General features: G+C 40.8%; 1 protein-coding gene across 2 annotated transcripts in view; it reads left to right on the forward strand.

Annotated features, from left to right (window-relative positions):
- pcdh17 (protocadherin 17) overlaps positions 1 to 12,275 on the forward strand; it is a 72,040-nt gene that overhangs the window by 24,114 nt on the left and 35,651 nt on the right. For both annotated transcript variants that reach the window (XM_085403591.1, XM_085403594.1), the window contains exons 3-4: positions 5,350 to 5,408; positions 5,840 to 6,012. In XM_085403591.1, coding sequence (XP_085259717.1) covers positions 5,350 to 5,408; positions 5,840 to 6,012 — 232 coding nt within the window. The remainder of the gene's footprint in view (positions 1 to 5,349; positions 5,409 to 5,839; positions 6,013 to 12,275) is intronic.

A 12,275-nucleotide genomic window follows, 5' to 3' on the forward strand; every position in this document is an offset into this window, starting at 1 on the left:
GATGATTTGAGACCTCCATATAAGTGTGATTTCCCCCCCACAAAAGAACTAAATCAATGGCACATATTTTTAATTTGATACAATTTAATTAATAATTACATTATTACAGTTACGTTTTTTAGGTCAGAAGGTTCAATAAAATCTCAGGTTTCCCCCCAAAATGTGAACTTTCTAGCAATTATTTCATGGTTGAGGCTTTACAGGGCTAAATCAAAGCCAAACTAAAAGCACTTACATTTAAAAAAAGATATAGAGTTGAAGAGTGGAGTCAGATAGGTCCGTGTGCAACATACCATAAAACGTTGCAAAAAGATGTTTTCCCTTAGAGAAAGCCTTCATAGTCCTATCGAAAGGCATATTTTCAGCCTGCGTATCGTGCCTGCGCCACATATGTCTAAAGAATGCCATGTCACCTTGAAATCCAAAATTGTCTTAATGTGAAAAATTCTTCTTTCAAAGACTATTTTATGATGATGTTTATACATTAGAGCAGCCCATTACCAGGGGGGAGGGAGGGTATGGCATTTTGCGTAGTAATGTGTAAAACTATAAGAAGCTTCTCTGTATAACTGAAGGAGTGCTATTAGTAAAGATTTAATCGTTCTGACTATATTAATGAGGGCGGTTTTGTAGATGACTGTATCTGCATACAAAATGCATCTCGTTTCATCTGAAATTGTAATTTTTTACTGAAATTTTTTTTGAATGCAGTGCCTCATTTCTTCAGACATAATGCTGTAAATGACTTTAAAGCACCAAACTCTGGAGACAAAGCCCCTCTGTGCCTCTGGCTAAGGGACTGTCATTATTGCTTCCTTATTCAGGAGTGAAGCTATTTCCTCCTCCACTGCCAGTCTCTGTGGTGTCGAGGGAAGAGTGGCACGTGGAATGCTGTCGAAAAAGGTGGAAGCTTTGTGGCAGAGTTGTAATGCGTAGCACTCGCACAACGTGCTCGTGGAAGGGGGATGCTGCAGATACGCACCCCTCTCTGATGCTGCGAGCGCTGCTTCTTCTGTCTGTGGTGGAGAAACCTGAAACCTGAACTCTAGTGTAAAACAACCTGACTCTGATATGGTGAAAGGCTCTGCCATCATTGGTGTATTATGATTGTTTTTATTCTCTCTTGTTCCTTGTTCATTAGACTATGTACACACAGAGCCTGCAGGTCACTCACCATTACCTGTGTGCTTGGTAGTTAAAAAACAAATAAAAAAAATGTATCAAAAAACCTTTAAATTTGCAGTGTTATATCGGACGACCTTCTCTTTGAGATTAGTCACAGAAAGTAACAGTCCAGTGGGGGTTTTTTTTTGTATCACATAGCAAAAAGAGGCCTTTCTTTACACTAAACATCCATTTGCACAAATCACCAGTTTGTTGCTGAAACAATGTTAAAGTAGTATCTAGACTCACACGGGCTAACTGTGGTTGTTGAGTTGTCATTGGTTTACTTGTTTGGACTGGACCCCTTTTAGGTTATTTAGAAGTTAAGTAAGAGCCTTACTTAACTGACGACTGATTGATTGATTGATTGATTGATTGATTGATTGATTGGTTGATTGTCTCTAGGAAGATATTTGGATGTTAAGTTGATCTGATCCCTTGTGCATCTGAGCCAGTTGATTATCATTGCAGTGTAATTATTGTCTCCACCCCTTTCTTAAGATGTTTTTCCCTTTGCTTTTATGCCTTTCGTTTTCAGTTTTTATGGGCGAGGCGTCCACCGTCTGCCTATTCCTGTCACTTTACCTCCTGGGTAAAGTTAAGATGTTGGTGAAACTTGCACACAATGATCAACTAATTAGCCTTTATTAATCAAGGTTGCATTTGTTGCTTCACAGGAATCACTGCTCCCCTACAGGATTGGTCAGATTTTAGTGAAACGAGATAAGTTTGTTGTGGACATTGCTGTTTGCCAGCCTCCTTGACTTCTCGCTGGATTTTAGTTCTTATTGGTGGGCGCAATAGAGCCAAAAGACAACAAAACCTGTAACTCTGTGTTTGCACTTTGCACATTACAATAACCTCTAAATTGTGATGAGTCATGAACAGAAAGAGCTACTATGTTACTGACGTTCTGTTTTTTTTTTTTGTGTGTGTGTTTTGTTTTCATGTATTTCCAGCTTCCACTGCACAAAAATGATCGGTTCCTTTAATTTTCTCTGTTTTACATGTTTTTTTTTTCTGTATAGCTTTAGCTAATCCGCTCTAAGTTTTCCAGTAGGAATGATGTCACTCAGATACATAGCAACGCATAATAACAGAGGGTTTATCTTTTAGCTTACAGAGAAGGGGTTGAGTAGGAGCCACTCGCACTGCCTGATGTGAAGAAACGCATGTGCTCACAAGCATACACTGAATGAGAATAATGTGTGTTTGTGTGTGCGTGTGTGTTTTCCTGGCAGACAGTAAAGGACAAATGCATGTATCATACCTAACAGGGTAGGTGGAGGGAGGGGGTGTACTCTTGTTCCTGTGAATAAAAGAGAGCAATCCATTGATGTGTGAAAGAGAATCTGCAATTTGTCCTCGTTCACCATTCCTACCTAAGATATCAAATACACACGCAAACACAAACATAGGCTGATATGCACAAATATAGCCCCATAGAAATGAAGAGTGCCCCAAAATGCACCAGCATGCCCTGAGAATAGAATAGCACTCCAATATGCTCGTCCCATTTGTCTCAATCGGCCGGCTGTCTGAGCGGTCAGTCTTGGGACCTGAATGGGAATACAGAATAGAGTGCAGCTTTTTACACTTACTCAGCCTCACTGTACTCAGTATCTTTCTGACCTCTGTGGCCTTGCTACATGGAGCAGATACAACGCATCATTCACTTCAAATCGACAACATGCTTTTGCAATTTTCATCCACGCTACCAAACAACCTAACCTCTGATCATATCTGCACAAAGTAGATCGACCCAGAACTACTGAATTCATCTCGCGTTAAATGGGTTCAGTGCTTCTCTGAGCCTTTAAGGTCTAAAACTCATATTTTAGGCCAGTAAATGAGTCAGATTTTTAACCATCATAGGCCAAATATACAGATACTGCAGTTTTGGTCAGTTTAGTTCCACTCAATTTACTTAGATTTTTTTTTTCTTTTTATTCAGATCACTTTCATGAGGTTTCACATTTGGGAAACACGCAGTATGAAACAGTCAGCTGCACTTGTAATGTTAAACTAATTAATTAACTCTTTGATACAGCGTTTAATAATACTACTAGAAATCATAACAGTAAGATAACAGACATGATCCACTTTTTATCACCTTCCCTCAGATTATCCTGTATTCATTGCGGGCGCTGACCGGCTCAGTACAAAGCATCTCGTGCCGGCTATTATCGACCCATTAATTAGAAAGGGGCCCATTGTAGTGAAAGGGTTGGGCAGTACAGACAGGCAGGAAGAGATGGAGCCTTAAGATCAGCCTGGAATAGTTGGCAGGAAACAGGGTCCTATGAAGTGGCTTAATGTGCTTTTTATTGGCTCGTGCGGGGTGGAGCATGTAATTTAGGTGTGAAATGTCTCTTTTCCCTTTTTGATAACAAACCAAACAAAATACCATCGTATTTACCGTGCAATGGGGATGTGCATTTCCATTCATCGTGCTAATCAAAGCAAATTTAATGCTAATGTACAACAGACCGTTGACATTTCAAGGTTTTTTGGTCCATGTGGATGACAAAAAATAACTTTTTGAGTCTGTTGTAATAATGAAAAAGTAAAAGTTCTGTTCACAAGGATATTATTTGTTTTGTGTGCACAGGTGTGGAAAATAAATTAAACCATATAACCGGCAGGAAAACTATTTTCTGTTAATGTCCTTTCCTCCTGCTCAGTGCTAACAGAGCTGAGTTGATTGAAAAATATGCCCAAGGTTGATACCCTGGTCATAAAAGTACAGAAGGGGCACATCAATATAAAAACTCCCAACTCTCTTTTCCAAAAAAAAGAAAAAAAAAAAACGCAGGCTGTTATCATTTCAATGCCAAACGATTTCATTCATTCTTCTCCTTACTTCGTGGTCAGATTCCAGTCTTTGATATATTCTGTGGGTGTTTTCTTTTAGTATTGGTTGAAGGCTGAGGCAGAATAAAGTGTTTAGGTAGAGATAAAGGTGCTGGTGAAAGCATGGAAGGTCAAAGAACTGAGGTGGCCCGCCTGACCTTCACACACCCTTTTTCATACCGAGCCACCGCTGCGCACGGATGACATTGAAATACTCTATCGACTGTGAGTCAAGCTGTGCATGTGAAAAACTCTGGCACAAGTAGACATTACTCACTAAACATGACATTTAACCGCCACGAATTCAAGACACAGAGAGTTGTGCACAACACAGGGTAATTATTTGTGTTGCTGTGATGAATACTGCTACAACACTATGAAAGCTATATCTCTCAAAGACATTTGTTTCCGCCATTCCTCCCTACCTGAGCATGACTTGGTTTGTATCCTCGCAATAATTTCGCCTAAATATAAGCATATAACTTTCCCTCTCCCTGTGTTTTTGCTGAGAAGTCTATATATCTTGCAAGTTTTTTTCATTTTTTGTAACTTTAGCTATTTCTGGAAATTCTGAAGATTTTCCTTTAACATGATCAAAACCACGACACTGATCTACCCTGTAAAACTTCAAGTCATACAGTGCTTTATCCTGTTTATGCAGTAGGGCTTCTACCAGTATTTCATTATACTGCTATGCTTTATCACAGACGTCATTCTGTTTCTTTGCATCCATGTGCATGTGTTTTAGTTTCCTATCGATTCACGTTAGTAGAAGGCCCCTGTGTGCGATCGGGTTACCCATATGAAATAAAGCACCACAGGGTCCAGCACATGCAAGATGCGCTTCCTCACAAACAATTTATTTTTGTGCACAAAAATAGAAAGGACAAAAAAAAGTGCAGGATATTCTTAGAGTGTCAGCAGATTCCCGTGGAGATGTTGTTAAAGGAACAAGGAGCAAATAGCATTTTAAATTCTGCACAAACAGTCCGACTAGGACTCCAGAACCGTATCGGCAATGTTCTCTATTTTCATCGAGACTGTTGTCCTAGCGCTCATTGATTATATGATGTCTGCCAGATTTGATGTTCAGCTCTGTGGTTTACTCTCAAATGGCTAATTAGCCTGCCTTATGTGGTTAATGAAATGCTCAAATCTTGGCCATGTAGGGCTCCCTTTTTTTAATTTTATAGCTTTTATCACCCCTAATCTGTCCTCTGCCTTATTTTTTTATGCATAATTAATCATATGTCACTAGGAATTCTTGTTTCGCAGCAGGACTCATTTCTTTCGTGCTTACAACATACTTTTGTCTCTCTCTCTTCTCAACAGACGGACAATTTCCCCACGGAGCCTAATTATATGGGTAGCAGACAACAGTTTGTTCAAAGGTAAGGGTTGAGATCTGTGGCCTTGACTAGACATCAGACCCTTGTTTGTTCGTTTTTTTCAGCTTTATTTTATTCCCCACAAACTACTTTAACATTAACTGCGCTGACAATGAACTGTAGTGAGTAATAAAAGGAAGAAGACGGTCGTGTACATTAAATTAGCTTGAAAGTCGGTCACTAAAAATATTCTGTGTTACTAGAACATTATCACACACAGGATTGGACTCAAAGCAGACAGCAAAGCTTGTGCAGTATTTTTAGAAGCATTTTATTACATCCTAAATCCTTAAATCATTATAATAATGTTCCTTGCTTGGCATTCAAGAATGGTGTCTCTAAACTTCCTTGGAGGGTTAAAAAACACCCACTAAGAAATCCTCCACCACACTCAGCACTCACAGTCCTTTTTTTTTATTTGTTTGTTTGTGTAGTAGTTCAACATTCAAAGACCCTGAGCGAGCAAGCCTCAGAGACAGCGGTCATGGTGACAGCGACCAGGCTGACAGTGACCAGGACACCAACAAAGGCTCCTGCTGTGATATGTCTGCAAAAGAAGCCCTCAAGCTGAAGGCTGCAGGCGTGAAACCACCACCCCTGGAGCAAGGTGAGCCCTTACCGGAAAAAAATGTGATTACACGAGAAATAAAGGAGCGTCGTGCAGGCCAACACACTTGAATAAGGGAAAAAGAAAAAAAGGACTCAATTCGTTTTCTGTGCTCAGCTCAAGTTATTTGTATTAATGGTTGAGCTTTTGACTTGCCTGAGCGCTCCCAATCTGAACTTATACTTGGCTACTTTATTTCCCCAACTTTGTTCTCTGCACTTTTCACATTTAAAGTGCATGGGGGTGTGCGGTTGTATCGGAGGGTGTGAGCGAGTGTGCATTCTATACACGTCCTCAGTTTATCAAAGCAGACAAGCCCATTATGTTTTTATAAGCCCAACTACTTCAGCTTCTCCATTTAGTCCCCTTCCTCGAGCACCCATCTCTGAAACTTTGATAATGTAACATGGAAAATGACTTAGTGAGCGGCAGGCGATGTAGCTTTGTACTGCGGTGATTAAATATGAATAATTATAAGCGCTGCGGGTCGGGCAGATTACACATGACATGTGTAGAACAATAACTCCCCAGATATGAGTTGTTGGGGTCCCTCGCACCCCAGCGACCTCACATGATTCGTGCAGGGTCAGGGGAAGGAAGCAGGAAGTCAAGATCACACACGGGTGTGGTGTAAGGTGATAGGGCGGGAAGGTGAAATTCTCCCTGCGGTTTCAGCCAGTCGTGTACATCGGCGTGCATCATTACCTGCTAGGAAAAACACAGATTCCCACAGAGATACAGATTTCCCAAGTCTGGCTGACAGGATGCGGCAGTACAGTCCTGTATCCTGAACATGGATTCTCAATAATGACGCTATTAATCCAGGGAACAGACGGGCTGTTTTTACTTCTTGCGGAAGGACAATGACAATTTGTGCAACACTCTGTGCTGCAATATGCATGTCTCACTGGATAGCGTTTTTTTTTTTTTCCTTTTCACTGGTTTTTAGAATGGGAAAAAAAGCCCACACATGTTGGCAAGAGAAATTGGACAATTAAAAAGCTCCATATGTTTCTCATTTTGAAAATGTTCTCATTTAATTGTCCAAGAGGGAGTAAATGGATCGCATTTCTACACACAAGACACATGACAAAGGGAGACGAGAGAGTTTGGGGCATTAGTCGGCGTGCAAAAGCTGTTGCTGGTGGTGTCGGACGAATGCGTGCTGACCCCGTCGGCCTTTGCGCCAGCTGCGACCCGTCCTTCCGCCCTTCCTGCGTGTTGCTTCGATCAGGAATGTCTTGTTCTCGTACAAAAGATCGCATCAATACGCACATATACGCGCGAAGGCCAGCGGTGCTGGAAGCTCAGTGAAGGGCTATAAACTGCCTGTTCTCGCTCACTTTATTCTCACCCTCTGCTCTGTTTTCAGCCCCGCTCCATGACTTTCGTTACACTTCTCTACCGCTCCTTGTTTGGGGAAATCGATTGATGTGAGATTAGACAGTTAACTGGCTGCAGCTGGCTGTGTTTTGCCAATAACATGCAGGCTTAGCTAGGCCTGTGGGGGAGGGCTGGAGCAGGAGGCCAAACCCTGGTGCTGGAGTGGTAGTGAGAAGTGAGGTGTGGTACACATCGCTCTGGCGGTGTTCCAGCTTGTCTTTATTAACTTGCAAAAATACCAGTTGAATGCTGAAAGGCCTCGCTGTGAGTTAAACCACACCTAAATATTACACGATGCAGTCATGGTCAGTCACTCTTAGTGCTACTGTTGTCTTTATTGGTACTGAATCATTTTATGCCTAATTGATGAGACTTTCTTTTAAAAAAATAACCAAAAATCAAAGAATAAATGCAATAGAGGAAACTCAAACGTGAACTATTAAAAGGGAATATGATGTGGCCACAGTCAGGTTCTGCCTAATATTTAAATAAAACTCTGTGTGTGTGTGTGTGTGTGTGTGTGTGTGTGTGTGTGTGTGTGTGTGTGTGTGTGTGTGTGTGTGTGTGTGTGTGTGTGTGTGTGTGCGCGCGCGCACTCTCGTGCTCCACATGGAAGGACGCAGGTCTGTCTATTATCAGATGGGAGAAAAAAAGGAGAAAGAAAAGGGAGATTGTCATTGGTCACTGTCTCTGGGGTCGTATTCCTGCAGGCTTATTTTCTTCAGATCTCAGCACTTAGCATCTCCTTCATAGGTCTCTCTCTCTCCCTCTCTGCCCCCCTCCTCTCCTTCCCTCGTTCATCCCATCTTAAGTCCTCTGTTTCCCTCTAAGCGTAGCCCTCCCAATTACTCTCTGTAGCTCTCTCTGCTTTCCTGCCAGAACACTGCGGCCTCATTCACTGGCTCCGTATAAACAGAACTACAAGTGCACAAAGCATGTAGTTCAAGTCCCAATCAATTCCCAACCCTGTTTTAGTCATAGCCCCTATACTTGCTAGGTTGTAGCCTACAGCGTATCTACAACTGTGTCTTTGTTTTTTATTTTAATTTCTATTTTTAACATTCTCGTTGGCTTTTTTCCTCCTTTCTCCTCTTTTTCAGTAACTGCCACGAGTAACATACATTAACCTCGTACCGTCCGTGCAATCCATCGCCTCCTCTGATGCCCAGTGTTCAGCAGTATCCTGCTAGACAACATCATCTGGACATCTTCGCACCACAGATCACTCTCAAATTGATTAATTAGCTCCGCAAAAGTGGTAGCAATGTATTAATTAAGCTTATATTGAGCTTATAATTAAGCGTATATCAAATGCATTTTTTTGCCAGTTTTAAACGCCGATTAATTGATGCTCCAGCGTGCCTGCTGCAGCAGACATTAATGTGGGCTTGTCTGGCTCTAGCGGAGTGGCTGGCAGCACATCGCTCGCCTCTGTGGAGATGACTGCCACAGTCGCTATCACGAACAGACAGGCGGCAGTGGTGTTGGGAGATGTTACCCACTGATATAGCTGTCCGAGCAAATGGAGAAAGAGAGAGAGAGAGAGCTGATGATTGAGGAAGAGCAGAAAGAATAGAAGGGGCCGGATGCTGTTTAACTGTACCAGCTGACCTATCCTAATTAGCTGCGACTGGATTATGATAATCAAAACGCCTCTTGCCTTGTTTTAAAGAGAGATACTCGAGTGTGACAGAAGAGGAGGGGGTGGGGGGCAGGGGGAGGATATGATACTACAAGGACAGTGTGGGTACAGTGAGGGAAGACAGCGAGAGACGTGTTTCTGTGACGGCATGGTAGAAAGTGATGAAATGTACTTTCCTCTGTTATTTGTTGAGGGGTGATAAAAAATCCCCACCCCCACAGCATCCCACAGCTCGTGAATGTCTCAGAATAAGGGGAAATGTCAGACTTTTGTCAATTTTTCGCACGCACACAAACTCCTGGCACAAATATGACTAAACAGTGATGTAAGTGCACGCACAGATCTGCTACATAAATAAATGATGATGCCGTATTTAGCTCTTTGTTTCCAAGATGGTTGTCTTCTCTGTAGGTGTTCAGCAATTTATGGTGATGAGAAGAGAGTGAGTCCTGGGAGCTGGGAGGCGAACAGTTTATATGTATAAATATATATATAATGGGTACATTTTATGAAATTGGATTGCCTCCCTGGTGGATTTTAAACATTTTCCTTGCCTAAAAAGTTGGTAAGGGATCAAGAACGTTACAATTAGAACCCAAGAAATTTGAAGTTGGTCAGCATTGGCTTCAGATTGACTTCATCTTTATTGTCAGTACTCATACTATGTCTTGGTCAAGGTATTTGCTGCTACAGTGGCTTAGTAGGTGGCTAAATGAATGAATGAATGAATGCTTTATTGGCCATATGCAGGTTGCCCCACAGAGGAATAGGACCACCCCCCCCCCGACTTACACACACAACAACAAGACAACACAAGGGAATACAGCTATTCAAATAGACAGTTGAATAGCTAAAAACATACTCTGTTATGTTATGTGAACATAATGTGCATAATGTGGGGAATATCTGCAATTTCAGTATAAAAGTATATAATGAATTCCTTACTTTTATACGTATAGGATATCATAGAGTCCTCACTATGGCCTTGCAACACTTTGGAGATAAAAAATAAAAGAGGGCATGACTTTACATTTTTACATCCGAAACAATCAGGAGGAAATTAAGTCTTTTAAAAGTTATGTTGTTGAATAATAAGCTTTCTCTTCCATTGCACACTGGAAACAAACTAACTATTCAGACTTCAATCCATCTTAAATATTCACCCATCTTCCCCCCGTGGCAGCCTTAATCTTAAGACTCCTGCGTTACTGTATTTTTTCAAAGGGTCTTGATTCCCCACAATTTCCTTCTTTTTTTTTCCTTTTTATTCGGAGCAATTAATTTTGAATCGCGAGTGAACCTTTTGATAAAAGAAAATGCAATTCCAAGATTAATTGACTGGTCAGAAGTCTGATCAGATGCCCTTTTCACACTTGTAGCCATGGCAACCTCTATCCTTCTCACTCTGGCCTTCAATAAACCTTTATCTGACTTGTGGAAAAGGCCGTTCCATTCAGCATCATTCATATTTCATGGACAGATAAATGCAGACACGTTTTTCATAGGGTGGGTAGATGTGTATTACATCTCTAATTTGAATCCTTCTGAAATTGTATTCAGAATGCAGCTCAGTAAGTACACTGTCTGTTCGCTATGTGCACGTACATTATTGATACAAATAGTGAATTTTGGCCAGTAAACGGTGCCTATTGTGCTTAATCATGATCACAGTGTTTATGTCATTTGAAGATATTCATATTTAGCCTTTTTTGTGGCCAACTAATTCTACAAGGAACAAAAACACTGCACACACATATTACTGAGATATCATTGTTTTCTTGGTTGTATTTGTTAGCGCAAAGTTTTATTATAAATAGTTATGGTGAATTACGGTTTGTCACAGTCTGATGGATGAGTTCATGCCACTCTTTTTTTAAATAATAATTCTTTTGTGGGTTTCCTTTTAGGGATGAATTGTTGCTTAGAATAAAAGTAAAGTTTTCAGTCAAAGTGAGTGAAAGACGGAGCAATCAGAAAGAAAAAAAAAAGTCATAAAAAAAAGTCAAACTGCTGAAAGACAAGCTGCTTGAAGATGCATCCTTCTCCTTGAAACATTTCCGCTGGGCATTGAATCCAAATTGGAGTCTTGATGAAATTACGGCACAGCCAGAACGTGACTCCGATTTATCGGATGAAACTAAAAAGCAACAGCGACGAAGGAGCTGAAAAATGATGACTCAGTATCAGAAAACGTGGTTAATGGTTCACATTCCTATTACTAGATCCTCCATACCTGTGATAGTTCTACACAGTGTAGCCTGCACCTAACTTAACCCCTGCCCAGTACTCTGTTTGTCCTGCATGAGCTGCTCATTAAAAGGTTTAACAGGCAAAGGCAAAAATGAATATTACAATTGGATATACTCACAAAGGGCAGCTGTAATCCTTCTGGCCTGTCAAATAGTGGGCTGCTTAGGTGTGAAGGGTTTGAGCTTTAGAACTCGCTGGTTTTCAAATCTGCTCTTAATATCACAGCTTAATGTGCATCAAATTTTTCTGCAGATTCATCTTCATACCTCTTATAAATCTTAACGTGCAGTTAGAACATTTGTACATAATCAGCTACGACAAATGCAGCATAATAGTTTCAGTACTGTGCAGAAGCACTGAACTTTCTGCACAGTACTGCTACTACTGAGCCTTTCATGTATGTTTCATTTTTTCTGCCTTTTAACTCATTTTCCGTCCAGTTCTTGTATCTGACCTTTCTTTAAAGCAATTACCACTGAGCTATAAATCATTTTGAATAAAAAAAGCACCTAATTCAATGAATGAACTAGTGTTGTGTCTATATAAAATAGACAACTTAGATGGAACCAATTTTAAATTGTATCTTTAGGCACATTGTTACCATCAGCATGTCACAAAAGCACATATTTTCCTCCCATGTCTTTAGCTGAATGAAAAATGCCAGTTTGACAGGCACAAAATAGCATTTGTGAACCAACAAGGTGATTCCCAAAGAGCTATTAGCTGGAAACTTGGCATATCTCAGCGTGGTGTCCAGTGTGTCATAAGAAATTGAGAAAACTGGACCAGTGGAGGATGAAAAAAAAAGTAGTGGAAGGCCTGAAAAATATCTTCCACATTCGATCAGTACCTAAAAACCAGAAGAAACAGGGAAAAAAGTCACCAAGGACCTGACATAGGACCTCAGAGATGCAAATGGCCTTTCACTCGATCCATTTAGTACTGTTTAGTGAAGCCTCATCAGATTGTCTCAGTACAAGTTTGGTAG

This window comes from Rhamphochromis longiceps, linkage group LG1 (genome assembly GCF_057381845.1).
Source record: "Rhamphochromis longiceps isolate RC_006_pf linkage group LG1, R_longiceps_female_GT1.1, whole genome shotgun sequence".
Lineage (NCBI taxonomy): Eukaryota > Metazoa > Chordata > Actinopteri > Cichliformes > Cichlidae > Rhamphochromis > Rhamphochromis longiceps.